The sequence below is a fragment of the Podarcis vaucheri genome, assembly GCF_965113315.1.
Source record: "Podarcis vaucheri genome assembly, chromosome: 16".
Taxonomy (NCBI): Eukaryota; Metazoa; Chordata; class Lepidosauria; order Squamata; family Lacertidae; genus Podarcis; species Podarcis vaucheri.
The window spans coordinates 42,097,276-42,112,170 of NC_138754.1; the positions used below are offsets into that span (position 1 = coordinate 42,097,276).

General features: G+C 47.5%; 1 protein-coding gene across 1 annotated transcript in view; it reads left to right on the plus strand.

The window, feature by feature from the left end:
- The window catches only part of AACS (acetoacetyl-CoA synthetase), a 59,711-nt gene that overhangs the window by 3,998 nt on the left and 40,818 nt on the right, over positions 1-14,895 (plus strand). The window contains exons 2-4 of the mRNA XM_082203788.1: positions 2,454-2,557; positions 5,314-5,434; positions 9,362-9,475. Of these exons, the coding sequence (XP_082059914.1) occupies positions 2,454-2,557; positions 5,314-5,434; positions 9,362-9,475 (339 nt within the window). The remainder of the gene's footprint in view (positions 1-2,453; positions 2,558-5,313; positions 5,435-9,361; positions 9,476-14,895) is intronic.

A 14,895-nucleotide genomic window follows, 5' to 3' on the forward strand; every position in this document is an offset into this window, starting at 1 on the left:
CTCACCAGCAGGGCTTTCCAGGGTTTCAAGCAGAGGATATTGCTAGCCCTACCTCAAGATGCTGGGGGTTGGATCTGAGGCCTTCTGCATGCAAAGCAGACACTCTCTCACTGGGCTGCAGCCCTTCCCTTCACCATCTAGCGGGAAGCCCTTTTCAAGTGAGCGGAATCGGCCAAGATCTTGCTCTTCTTCCAATGGGCTTTGCAGTGGATTCTGCCCTGGTCCAGATCTGTCCATATGCCACATTATGGCATTTGTATTACAGTCATACCTCGGGTTCAATATGCTTCATGTTGAGCGCGTTCAAGTTGTGCTCCGCGGAGTGCGTTACTTCTGGGTTTTGCTGCTCACGCATGCGCAGACGCTCAAAATGATGTCACGTGCATGCGCAGAAGCGGCGAAAAGCGGTGCACGCGCACAGACGTTCTGTCGCTAGTTACATTTGCTTCTGGATGCGAATGGGGCTCCAGAACGGATTCCGTTCGCATCCAGAGGTACCGCTGCATATCATATACTACTTACTTGCCAAAGTGGCTTTTTAGAGGTTTACTGGTTTTAAAACCAATTATGAGAAAGATAAGCACAAATAATTAGAATACTCAATAAAGCAGTTCCACCAGAACATTAAAATAAACACCCACAATTAAAGTGTGCAATAGCACACTGCCATTAAAACAGTTCAACAGTAAAAACGGCAATTAAAACAGGAAGTTTGGGTCAGGAGAATGCTTGTCTAAATTGGTGTGTCTTCAGGAGCCAGTGCAATGTCCGTGGCACCCAAAACCTGCCATCCGAAGTGGCGGGCTGCTGTTTCTCTCTGCTTCTCCATTAAACCGTGGCCTTACAACTAAGTTAAAACTGTCGTGTCATTTTCAGGCCGTGTGAGGACAGCTTGGTGGCCTCTGGGTGATGAGCTCATTTTAAGCTCCACTTCTCGAAACCCTGTTGCTTTTTCGTCTCTGTAGCATCTTTCCTCTTCATTTCACTGAGTAAATTAGCATCTTCTGTTTGTGCTTCGTATTTAGCAGGCTGAAGGCCCACAAATGTGGAGGTTGGCTGTTTGGCGGACCTGGGGCATATCTCCCGGACCATCAGAGCCGAAGATTAATTGCCCTGCCCCCACCTGCCCGCAGTCCACCTTCTCTAGCTTTTTGCTCCCTAGGAAAGCAGCAAAAGGGTTGTTTGTTTGACCTCCGCCTTTTATAATGGCTAAGGACACACGGTCCTGCTTGATTTCCATAAGATCCTCAGGTGTCTTGACGGGAGAAGGCAATATTAGCCATTTCTCAGCAAGCAAATATGGGAGCTAATGACTTATTGAAGAAGAGAGAAAGAAGCAGGTGGCTTTCCCAGTTTAGCCAAGATTGGAATTGTGAAGTGGTGAAGTCTTGTGGTGGCCTGGCATCTCCAGCTCTGGCTGGCTAAAAGCTCCTGTCTGAAACTCTGGAGAGTTACTGTAGAGACACCATGGACCTAGATGAACCAGTGTTCTTACGTAGCATAAGGTAACTTCCTATGTGACTCCTTGCCCAAAGACAGCTAGCACCTCAGTCTGTGGCTTGGGCTAGGAGTTCTCTCATTGACTAATTGCCCAGTTATTGAGGGCTATCATAATGCGTTATATCGATTGGCCCTGAGTTGGGCAGGGAAAGGGCCTTCTCACTAACCACATGCATTCAAAACAGTATGAGCACTTGGGATTTGTGTAGGGTTTGTTCCTGAGCCTTTCCTTCCCCCGAAGATACCCCGCAAGGCAGCAGAGGTTTGGGATCAGAGCTCTCTTTCTCCTAGGTGGTTGATGAGCCCCATCTGCCCCACATTTCTGTCTACAGCACGTGCAGAAACCGCCTTCTTGACCATTGGACCCACTCTTGGTCTTGTCCACTCAATCCTCCAGAGCCTGTCTTCTTATGCAGGGGAAGTCCCTAAGTCACTGAGGGTTTGAGACCCATCAGCTACTCACACCTGGTTTAGCCGCCAGTCAGAGCCATTTCCCAGGGTGTGGTGGCCACTGTGGCAAGCTTCTAGGAGCCTCAGGTGAGAGCTGAGTGCAGGGTGGGGACCAGAGGTTTGTTCAGTGTAGAGACAATACTGAACTAAATGAACTAAACCAGGGTGGACAGACTACCCCAGAAGGAGCATGGCATGCCCTCCACCAGATAGTACAACTCCTCCCCTAACTCCTCCTACGTCCCAATAATAAGTAAGATTCATATTTATATCCTGCTTTTCTGTAGGATAGCCAAAGCGGTTTATAAGAAGATAAGGCACGCACACATTACTTTTGTGTCCTATCCAAATGAAACAGAATAAAATTGGAAACAGCCCAATAACAACAAAATGGCAAAATCTGAAACGATTAACCTTAGGCAGCCAAATCTTAGGCTGCAGATCGCTTGCACGTTGTGTTATAGATTATCATTGAAATAAAGATGTCTATATTTACCCTACAGCCAACTACAATGAATTGTACCATTGGTCGGTGAATCACTATGCAGATTTCTGGGCAGAATTTTGGAAGTTTAGTGGGATTGTCTTCTCCCGCCTTTATGATGAGGTAAGCCATTAGGGATCTGATCCTCTTGCTTTAATTATTATTATTTGGAAAGATTTACAAGCCGCTCAGTCTAAAGGCTCTTGGAAGCAGTGCACATAATAAAACTAGCTAAAGCACAGCTAAAATACACCAAACAGACACACACACGAGTAATGATTAAAGCACAGTTTTTAATTTCAAAGATTTTGCACTGCATCCAGCATTCTCTGCTAGTGCAAGTGTGAGTCTGAATGCTGCACGACAGAGAAATCCAGTGCAACAGTTGCACAACAGTAGAAACACATTGTGTGACAAAGTTAACCACAACCTACTTGTACAACAGTGTTCCACAAGTGCAAAACATTTCACCAGTGGGACAAGTATTTTGCTAAGTGACTAAGAATTATTTCATGCCCCCATTTGCCCCACCGCTTTCCACTGGGGAAACCTGTAGTTTAGCGCTGAATTGGAGCAAAGGGCAATAGGCTTTTCCACGGAGTGTTCTGATCTAGTGCTAAAGACCAGGTGGGGCAAAGGCTTGGAGCTGTGCCTGCAAAGCAAAGCACAAGGTGAAAACTGTTGGTGGGAGTTGTAGTTCAGCAGCACCTGTGGGGCTGAAGGCTTCCCCCACCTGCCCCTGAGGTTAAAGAGACCAGCAGTGACAGGACAGTGGGGCATGCATGGATCAGTGGCAGAGAACAAGTTCTTTGTGCAGTCTTTTACGTATATAAAACATTTCATGGCTGCCTTTCAGAGCAACCACCCTCCAGGTGCTTTGCATCAAAATACACATTTCAATAATATACCATAGGCTTAAAAACAGTAGTTAAAAAACTGGGTCTTTTATCAGTTTTTGATGGATCAAATATGGATTTAAGATATAAACCTCTTAATTTTTTTTTATTAGCTTGTTTGACCATATCACAATTCTAGAAGAAGTAATCAGGCTTTTCTGTAAACATTTTGTTCAATAATGTAAAGTTTATTCTCATTTCTGAGAGATTGACTCATAAGTTACATGTATCTTGGGTACAGCTAAACTTCTGGATTTTGCCTCCATTTGGCAAGCATATGTTACTTATATGACAGGCCAAGCACAGGAACGGCAAGTGCTGATGAAATATGGCTTTATTTGGTATTTATATTTTTTTTGGTATTCTCTCTGTATCAGGTGGGTTTTTTGCTATAGCATCTAATTCATTGTGTAGTCTCTTGATAACGTTCTTTGTTTTATGAGGTCATGGATGTGAACCTTGGTTTTCTGTTTTGTACAATTTTCTTTCTTTTTTCATATATTACGTTCATGATACAGTTTTGAAAATTTAATATCTTTGAGCCAAGCCAAACAATCTATAGAATCTAATTAAACAGTTCAAGAACACAGTTTAAAAGCAACAGTAAAGTAACCACTCATACTAAAAAAATCAGTGTGACCTTTAATTTTAAAGCAGCATCAGATCTGCTACAAGCAATTTGATGCAAGTGGATCTTCAAACCACATTTAAGCAATGGGATATTTTTCTCAGTGGAGAGGTTACATTAAGTAATATGTTTGAATGTGTATGTGTAAAGACAATGGTTAAAACAAGCACCCTTAGATGTACTGCTGGTTAAGTGTTTAACGGTTATTGTATTTGTATTTAAAAACCAAAAGAAATGTTTAACAAAAGAAAGAAACACGACATATGGGGTGAGTCCTTTATACTTTTGGGGACAGGGTTTGAGTTCCCAAAATGAGGGAGGGCATGTAGGTGAGAAAGTCCTGGTGCTCAGCAGCAGAAACCCTCTGGTGCTCAGCAGCCACAAGGAGGGGCATGGTCAGAAGACCCCCCCCCCCCGCAAGCTGGGAGCCTCACTGGTGCCCCTCTAGAGGCTTCACCCAGGGCTGAGAACATGGCTAGCCCCCCCCCCCCAACTACAGCCTTGCCCTCTTCTCATGGAACTCTGGAAACTAGCTCTGTCAGGGGAATAGAGTGGGGGTCCTCTAAAGACACTCAGCACCCTGAACAAACTACAGGATTTTTGCCTGGTCGGTGGCGGGAAGCCATGACAGTTTAACACAGCACGATGCTGCTTTTAACTGTATAGTGAGTATGGAGCCCAAGCTGTGGGTCAGGCTGTTAGTGCCCAGTTCACAGTCCTGAAGGCGGAATCAGGGCAAAAGTGGGGCTTTTGTAATGGTTGCTTGCTGTTGCCCCACTGCAGGGCAAGCAACCATTTCCATGGTTGGGGCCAAATGACTGAATGCGAGATAAAAAGGGGCAACTTTGGAACGAGACTTTTTAAGGGGATGAGGCAACCCTAGACCAGCCTTCTTCCAACCTCTCAACCTCCAGATGCTGTCAGAGTGAAGCTCCCATCATCCCTTGCGGAATTTATATCGCTCTGTTCAAATTTGGAAAGGCTTTGTGTGTTTTAAAATAGAAGCAGTATTCTTTTAATAATCTGTCTTAAAATGGTAGTTATTGTTTAAGCTGGCCTGGGACCTCGTGTGAAGGGCAGGTAAGAAAACTTGCTAACTAGACAACTAAAGCTTTGTCTTGTTGGCTTTGCTGGCTGGGGCTGCCAGGAGTCCCCCAGACTGAGAGAGGCTGTGTAGCAGTGAAGATGCCTGCAGGAGTGTGGGCCTTGAGGCACGGTGGTCTCTCACGTGGGATTCTGGTAATGGGGAAACAAGCCAGCCTGGATTTTGGAGTGTGGGAACTCTTCTCCACCCCAGGAGCAGATAGACCATGAAGCTCTTCGTTCCTAAGGATTCCCGGCCTTTTTTCCACCAGGTGATTGACCCTTCCAAGGGCATTGCAGATGTTCCAGAGTGGTTTAAAGGCAGCAGGTTGAACTATGCAGAAAACCTCTTAAAGCACAAAGAAAACGATAAAATTGCGCTCTATGCTGCACGTAAGTAGTCATTGTGAATCTTTGCTCTTGTGACACCTGTGATTCTTCTCTCTCTCTCCGTTTTCTGCTCCTGTCGTTTTATTGTGCTTTATTTATAATAACACACACATTCATACAATTAAAGAACAGTAAGCTAAACATTAGCAACGGTCAGCCAGAGAAGTATCACTTGCAGTGGTCAGCCTTGTGCTTCTACCAATATTTCTCTTCATTGCAAAACACTTCTTTCTATACAGTGGTACCTCGGGTTACAGACGCTTCAGGTTACAGACGCTTCAGGTTACAGACTCCGCTAACCCAGAAATAGTACCTCGGGTTAAGAACTTTGCTTCAGGATGAGAACAGAAATTGTGCTCCGGCGGTGTGGCGGCAGCAGGAGGCCCCATTAGCTAAAGTGGTGCTTCAGGTTAAGAACAGTTTCAGGTTAAGAATGGACCTCCAGAATGAATTAAGTTCTTAACCCGAGGTACCATTGTAATTTTTGCCTCTGGAAGACTCTTCTTAGTTGAATTTGTACTCCCTTTTCTCTCTCTTTTTATCTGCTTGACTTGCAGCCCATTTCATGGAGTGGTAAAATAATCAGGCCAATTTTGGGGGGGGGCAGAGTATTTTGATTAGCCTGGCAGTGTGTCTGTTGGGCAGACTTGCTCTGGGCTTCCCCTTGTGGCCAAATGCTTCTACCTACTTCCATAGAGACTCTTTCCCGACATGCAGGCTTTGTAGAGAGATTGCAATCATCCCAAACTAGTTTGTCAGGCAGCCCTTTGCCTAACCTGCTCTCCCCTCAGGGCTTTTTCTCCCACCTGCTGGAGACTGGTTGTCTTAAGTAACCAGCCTGTTTGCAGAACTCCTAGTTCCCACAGTTGCTTGGGGGCACTGCTTCCTTTTTCCTTCCTGTAACTCTGTGTTTCTCGGCCTGCTGCCCTTCAGGTGCTGCTGAACTCTGGCTCCCACCAGTTCCAGCTGCCCAATGGAGGGCACATCAGGTTGGCGAAGGCTGCCATTAACCCATCACGGATGGTGACAGGTTTTTTGGATGAGTCTTCATCTTAATGCAGACTTGCAAATAATCCCATGAAACCTGCCTAGGCACGCCAGTTCCGAATCATTTAAGGGTTGCAGCCCAGCAGATGACCACTTACCAAGGTTGCTGCAGGATGGTGGCCTTTCTGCATGGGGGCTTGGTCTAGATGGCCTTTGAGGAGCCTTCCAACCCAACGATCCTACTTCTCAGGGGCAATTGGTGGCAGTCAGGCCATATGTCATGTCTCAGCTAGGGGGGTTCTCCTGAGAGAAAGACCAAGCAGGCTAGGACAGGTGCCACCTGGGGGTGAGGAGCTGGGATCCTCTGACGGAGCCCATGAGGGACCACCCCATCCAGGATGGGTTTGGCTTCTGACATCAAGGCCAAATGGGTCCCAAGCCAGAGGGAAGGTGGAGAAATGCCCAGTCCTCTGCTTTGATCCCAACCTGGACCCTGACTGTGGACTGTTCTACCTCTTGCCTGACCTTTAGTTTTGGACTCTGAACTTGGGCTGGTCCTGGATGCTACTTTGGTTGCCTCCCTATTGGTGTTGCTGCTGGCAAGTCTCCCTGCTGGCTCAGGAGCCCAGTGGGAGCAGGAGACTGAACATCCTGGGGTGGTAGGTGGAGTCACACAGCCTTGTGGGACTTGGGTCACCTCTGCATCACACACTTAAAGCATGCGGCTTCCCCCTAAAGGATCCTGGGAACTGTGGTTGACCCCTCATACCACCTATAACAAGCTACAGTTCCCAGGATTACTGGGTGGGGTTGTGACAGGTAGCCATGTGCTTTAAGTGTGGTGTATAGAGGCAGGGGAAGCTGAGAGCCTTGCTAAAGGAACTGGGTGTGTACAGATTTGCATCAGGAGCAGGTAACAGGATTTCCCCACAGGCTCTCTTTGATGCCAGGTGTACCATCCCTCCTCGAAGTGTGCAAGATGCAGGGGTGTATTGCTAGGCTGCATCATTCCCCTCCTCCTCCACCTCCTGGTTCTTTATTCTGCTTAAGGAGATTTAAGGGCTAAGCTGGCGTGGGGTTTTTATAGCTCCAGGTTTAATGTCAGAGCAGGGCTCAAGCAGTCTGGCACCCAGAAGGACCAGTGACGGTCCTTGCCAAGTGTTTTGAGACCCGTTTTTGGGAAAGCTGGAGACCTCTGCAGCAGCTTCCACCACTTCCTTTGAAATGCTACACAAGCAAGGTTTTGTAGCGCTTCTGGTGCTCTGTCCTCCTTGTGGTTAGAACAGCAGCTTGTGCTGGGCTTTGGGGCCGAGCGTGTGCAAGCTCTGACCCTCCAGGGGTTTCTGCCTACCCTGGTCAGCGTGGCCAGTGGTCAGGGAGGGTGGGAGCTGTATTTCATCTGCTTGGCAGTGGAATGGGCTATCTCAGAAGGTTTCCAAGCACTATTCAAAGTGTTGCTGCTGACCTTTAAAGCCCTAAATGGCCTTGGCCCTTTGCAGCAGGAGGAGCATCTCCACCCACATCGTCCAGGAGATAAAGGAGATCATCCAGGAGATGTCAAGGAGATAAATAACTATGCAACTTTTAGAAGACATCTGAAGGAAGCCTTGTATAGGGAAGTTTTAGTGTTTGCTGTTTTATTATGTTTTTATATGTGTTGGAAGCTGCCCAGAGTAGGGCTGGGCAATGTTGGGTTTTCAACCTCATGGCGATAAACCGCAGTGTTGAAGAAAGCTGCATTGGCCCCAGCCGGTGAGGTGCCGGGTGAAACTGCTGCAGCCCTCACCATGGGAGCTCAGGCGCTTTCCCCTCAGCCCCTCGCAGCCTTTCCCAGCCTGGTGCCTCTCCCACCATTCCTGCCCTCTGAGCTGAAGGGAGCAGGAGTCCAAGGGCCCATGCAAGGTCACCGCTCTCCCAGCTCCTTCCTTACTGCGCTCTGGCTGGCATAATGGCTGCCAAAACCAGAGTAGATCTGGCCAATGTATCTTTTTTATTCTGCAAATAAAAAAATATTTTATACTATACTGTACTACAGAGGTTTTCAACCTTTTCGAGTCCATGGCTCCCTTGACCAACTACATCCTTTCTGCGGCCCACCGTGGGATCAGCACCCCTGACCATCATTCAAGCCCAGGAGCCCAGTTAGGTCACCCTTTGCCAGCAGAGCTGGCAGCCTCTCACCCTTTTCCAAACACCCTCCCTTGTGGAGGGTTCCCTCAGCCTCCCCTCCTCTCCTCTCCTTGGGAGTCCTCCAGGTAGCCACTGCTGCTGTCCCTGGTCTCTGAGCCGCCCCCCCCCCCAAGAGAGGTGCCTCCTCACACTGCCCCACAGGGGCCTGGGAAGAGGATGCCCCCAGCCATAGTGGCCCGACAGAGACTGGCCAAACGTGAACACGAGGCCAGCACCTTACCTTGGGAGGCAGCAGCGGGCGCTGCCGGGCTTGCCAGATGGATAGGCTCCCAGGCAGGCCTTGCACACAGCAAGCACAAGAAAGGCCAGCGCAGCGCCTGCCTGCCTGGCCTCCCACTAGTCTGTCCATTCCCAACAGCAAGGGCCGGTGGAATGGCTGGCTGGGCTCCCTCGTCCGCTTGCTTGCTTACTCCAAGGCTGCCTCAGCTCCTGACAATCAGCACCCCCTGGCCAGCCCCAGAGGTCCATTCGCCTGGGGAACTTGTAGCCAGGGCTGCTGCAACAAGCAGCTGTGCAAGCCTTTGGGAGTGACTACCCTCTTCTGTTTCTAGACCAGCGCTCTAACCACTGCACCTCCCTGGCGGTCTTTTGCAGCTGCCCATTGGGCACTGCCCAAGTCTTGCAAAAGAAAACTCTTTCCTTGCAATGGCCTCCCGCCCGCCCGCCCGCCTGTCTGGTGTTCTTTGCATCCTAATGTAAACTTGCTAATGATGGGGCTTGCCTCCTTCAAACTTTCCCCTTCTCCTTCCACAGAGGAAGGCAAGGAGGAGATCGTGAAGGTGACTTTTGAAGAGCTGAGGCAGCAGGTCGCTCTCTTCGCAGCAGCCATGAGGAAGATGGGTGTGCAAACAGGAGACAGAGTTGTCGGTGAGTCAGCCTCCCTTTTCAAATGCCCATCGTCTAGGTAAACAGAGACTGGGTACTTGGGATGCTAAGGCATAAATAACAACACCCTAGTGGTCCCAGGCCCTAAGGAAGTTAGATTGGCTTTAACCAGAGCCAGGGCCTTTTCAGCACTGGCCCCAACTTGGTGGAACGCTCTGTCTCATGAGACCAGGGCCCTGCAGGATCTGATTTCTTTCCGCAGGGCCTGTAAGACAGAGTTGTTCCACCTGGCCTTTGGCTTGGAGCCAATTTGATTCCCTCCCCCCCATTTTCTTTTTTCTTTTCCTTCTCCTACAATGAGGCTACATTTTAATATTTTAATGTTCCATTATTTTAATGTTGTATTTTATTTTTGTTTTTAAGTTGTAATCATTCATCTTGTTTTTATTATTGCTTGTAAGCCGCTCTGAGCCCGGCCTTGGCTGGGGAGGGCGGGGTATAAATAAAAAATTATTATTATTATTATTAAGGCGCAGGCCCCCCTGATTTTGTGCACACACTCATATGAAGGAACCTTTTATGCCTTGAGTTTATCTTGGGATAAAGTGAAATCTTGGAGCCCTGGCTCTTGGAGGCTTCCCAGACTTCCAGCTCCAGAGGGGAAAAGAGTGAAAGCAGCATGGAGCAGTGATGCAGCATCTGCAGCTCTCTAGATGTTTAACGAACTCCAACTCCCATCAGCCCCAGCCGGTGTGGGCAGTGCTTGGGGGCTGATGGGAGCTGTGGTCCAGCAATATCTGCAGGACCACCAGTTCCCCATCCCTGCAGTAGAGGAAGATAGTGATGCTTTGACAAATCATGCTCTTTCGCTGCCTGCCATGACCCCTCTTGACAAGGCCAGGGACCATACAAATCTGTCTGCACTTCCAAAATTTGTCAGCATGAAACAGGACTGTTGACTGGGTTACAAAGATCAACTAAAAGTCTTGCATCTTATGCAATTCTCAGAATAGGCACCCTTTCTCCCCTGCCCCACTCCCTCCTTTTTCGAAGCGTTGAAACAATTACAGTTGCATTTGGTTATTATCCTATACAGCAGGGATGAGGAACCTGTGGCCCACTAGATGCAATTGGACTCCCAAATCCCATTTGCCCCAGTCAGCATGCCTAGTGGATTGCGGATTATGGGAGTTGTAGTGCAGCAACATGTGGGGGACCACATATCCCCTTTCTTTGCTGTACAGTATATGAATAACAGCCTCAGCCTCTGTGTGCCAAACCTTATGTAGCCAAAACAGCCCCATCCACATGCAGCAGAGAGGTATCAGCAAAGTTGGATGAATACCTAAGTTTGCAGAAGAAACCCCCAAATAGCCCTTGGGCAGAGCTCAAAGCATCACAGTAGCCTCTTAAGATGTGCCTCTGCCTACCTGGTGTCCTACAGAAGTTTGTTTGGGTTATCTAAGAACTTAATATGCCTCTTCATTACAACCATTTCCAAGCCGTATACAGAAGATGCAATGCAGAAAAGGGCAAAAATCTGTTAAAACTATAAAATCAGATTTCAGTTAGAATGTCTGCTGGATTTTTAAAAAAATCTTCAGTAGGTGCTGGAATTTCAACAGGGAGGGGAAGCTGTCTGAGGTCAACTGGAAGAGAGTTCCAAAAAATTGATTTGATTTGATTTTGACTTATTACATTTATTTTCATTCAAATGAATCCGAAAGTGGCTTACAAACAATAAATAATAATTACACGCTAGAACATGTAATAAACATCACAAATACAGCATAAATCATATAGAATAATCAACAAATCATCCATAAAACAATTACTCTGTTAACAAAGCAATGACTAAAAAATAAGTGAAACAGCACAATTAAAGCAAGTCATATTATCTGATTAACAAATCAAGGCAGTGTTTATAATCCATAAAACAATATTAACAAAATAGCAGCCAAAAATTAAACTAAGTGCTGTTAAGTTCATACACGCATTCTCCACACCCTCATGACTCATAATGACCCACTCAGTTCAGCTCATTAAAACTGGACACGCAGCATTGAATGCATGGTTCCGGTGGATTTGAGCCTTGCGTCTGAGCCAGGGGGGACCACTAACAGTGGCTCCCGTGAAGACTAGGTGATCAGGTAGGGATAGATGGCATCAGGCGGTCCCTAAGGTATCCTGGACCCAAGTTACAAAGGGTTTTGTAAACCAATACCAGAACCTGGGACCTGACTGCAAGCAGCAGATGAACACCAGGGAAGGCGGAGGTTTCGTCACCAACTTGTCCTTTGTTCTACCTGGGGTGCTGGCATACCTGTTGCAAAAGCCAGCCTAAATGTCCTCTGTCGTGTGAGGCAACGTGGCTTTCAATGCCCCACTGCTGCAAGCATTTCTGCTGTTACCTGCCTCCCTCGCAACACTTCTTGAGCAATGCAGGTGGGTGAAAAGGAGCGCGGTTGCACAGTGCTCTCTGATTGCGCAGAAAAGGTTTTGCAACTTGTCTCCTCCTCCTTCTTAAGACACATTATTTTTAATTCCAAATATTACAGAAAGAAAAAAGAAACTGTTTTGGGTCACATCAACAATGGCCTGTCAATCCAATCCATGGGTAGGCAAACTAAGGCCCGGGGGCCGGATCCAGCCCAATCGCCTTCTCAATCCAGCCTGCGGATGGTCCGGGAACTGGCATGTTTTTACATGAGTAGAATGTGTCCTTTTATTTAAAATGCATCTCTGGGTTATTTGTGGGGCATAGGAATTTGTTCATTCCCCCCCAAAAAATAGAGTTTGGCCCCCTACAAGGTCTGAGGGACAGTGGACCGGCCCCCTGCTGAAAAAGTTTGCTGACCCCTGATCCAATCCAATTGGATTGAATTGAATCATACAGAGACCATGTGTCCAAATAAATATCCAAGCACCATTGAGAAGTGGATGGTGGGTGTTTATCCCTCTAATCTTGAAATATAAGTATCTTGGCAGCCATAAGTGCTCTCAGGATCCACTTTTGTTGTCCTCTGACCAAGCTCTAAACTTGGTCCTGATTTGGGGTGGGAGGTGGACTGAATGACTGGGACCCTTTCAGTCTGCACACCCAGGTCAAGTTTATTAATAGTTCAGATTCACAACTGGGGTGGGGTTACATTATTTTGCCTAGTGCCTTTCGTGGGGAGGGGGCCCTAGATCTGGAATGCAAAGTACTGGACCTCCAGCAGTCTTGCCAATTACCTTAACACACAGAAATCTCCATACAGAAATTCATAACTTAAATGCAAGTAACCTGCCTGAAATGTTGGTTTGCATTTTTACCACTACAGTAGTTGGATTAGTGTGCAACTTGTGTTAACATTTTAGTACTCTGCATAGCTTTTTCTGTCACGTTTCTTGTTCAGTTGACCCTGTTCCAGATGACTGGAAAGCTCCACCCAAATAGTTTAAAAACCTACAAGTTCAATGAGCCATTCACCCAAATACCATTTTGGGGGTCTATATCATTTCCATGCCTTAATTCACCATAAGGTGTGCTTTTAAACAGTATTCAGAAAACGCCTTCAGCTGTCTTCTCAAACTTGCTTTTGTTTGGGACAGATGTACAGTGGCGTTTGCATATAGTAAAACAGAAATACCATATTGGCCCGAGTATAAGTCACACCTGAATGTAAGCCGCACCTTTAAAATTGGAGGGTGGGGGAGAGAAAAAAGAAACCCCCCTGAATATAAGCCGTTCCATTCCTCGCTGCTCCTGACTGCGTATTGGGGGGGGGGGCATGCTGTGCTGCTGGCGGCCTTTCCCCTTCGTTCCTCTCTCCCTTTAGCCTGGAGAAGAGGAGGTTAAGGGGTGATATGATAGCCATGTTCAAATATATAAAAGGATGTCACATAGAGAAGGGAGAAAGGTTGTTTTCTGCTGCTCCAGAGAAGCAGACACGGAGCAATGGGTCCAAACTACAAGAAAGAAGATTCCACCTAAACATTAGGAAGAACTTCCTGACAGTAAGAGCTGTTCCACAGTGGAATTTGCTGCCAAGGAGTGTGGTGGAGTCTCCTACTTTGGAGGTCTTTAAGCAGAGGCTTGACAACCATATGTCAGGAGTGCTCTGATGGTGTTTCCTGCTTGGCAGGGGGTTGGACTCGATGGCCCTTGTGGTCTCTTCCAACTCTATGATTCTATGATTCCCGGCCTTGGGGGAGAGGATGGGGGACTATGCACAGGGCTGGCGCCACTTTGCCGCACTCCTGGCGCTGTTTGCCCCACGGTCCTGGCTGCATACCATAAGGTCGCGAATATAATCCACACTTTAACTTTTCACAGTCAGAATTTGGGGGGGGGGGGATGAGGCTTATATTCAGACCAATACGGTAGCTTTTAGGGAAATGGTAAGTTGGAGATGTTATCCTGACAACATTGTGTAACCTCTTTTACGGGATGGCACAGAATCCATGAGATACCCATCTTATTGCACCTTTGGTCAGGTTTTAATGAGTACACCTTTTATGAGAAGAGGAGGTCTTTTCTCTTGCATGGGAAACTGCATCAAATGCTGGCTATAAATGCTGTCAACCGCAAGCGATTCCAGACCATTGCTATTTTGGGGTGGGATTCTGTCACATACTGGCAAATTCAGGCTGCACAATTATAGTTGACTGGGAGGTCTTCAGCAGCAACCCCCCCCCCCAATTATGGAGGAATGCATTTGGAAGCGTGGGGTGACACTTGCTCTGATGCAACGCTGTTTAACCTTCCTGGAAACTAAGAAGAGTGGATGCTTCTTAAATAGCCCGAGGGACATGGCTGAGTGGCAGAGAACCTGCTTTGCCGTATGTCCCCAGTGCTTTCCCCAGCAGCATCTCTAGGCAGGGCTGGGAGAGAGCCCAGCCTGAAACCTTGGACAGCCACTGCCAGTCTGTGTAGGCATTGCTAAGCTACAGGGACACCTTTGTTCTGAATCGGTATAAAGCAACATCTTGCATCTGATTTCCCTGGTAAAGATGGACAGTCAACAGACAGGTTGTCCAGAAGTGTACTCAGTGTGCTCTAGGCCAGCAACTGGGGTTGGCACCACTAGGCACTGGGTGGGGCCTGATCCCTCAGCAAGGGGCATCCTCCTGGCCCCCAGAGCCTCTTGCCCTGCTGCTTACTGGCCCAGAGGGAGAGAGTGCCAGGAATGACTGGGGCTGAGCCAAAGTAACATCAGACTCCGCTGCCTGCGTGTTGGTGGGGTGGCAGGGAGTAGGAGGAGAGGGGCCCACAGGAGCTTGGCAGGCAGGAAGTCCCTGGTGTTTTTGTGGTGTGAAGTATTATTTTATCAATATTTTATTTCTCAACCCCACCAATAAGATACAAGCCCCTCCCAAAACCCTTTTAGAGTACCATTTGAGCATGAAAAGAGCATGAGTTGTTATTAGCACCTTACACAGATGTTGACAATCATCATTCAGGATTTGCTTTGTATGCA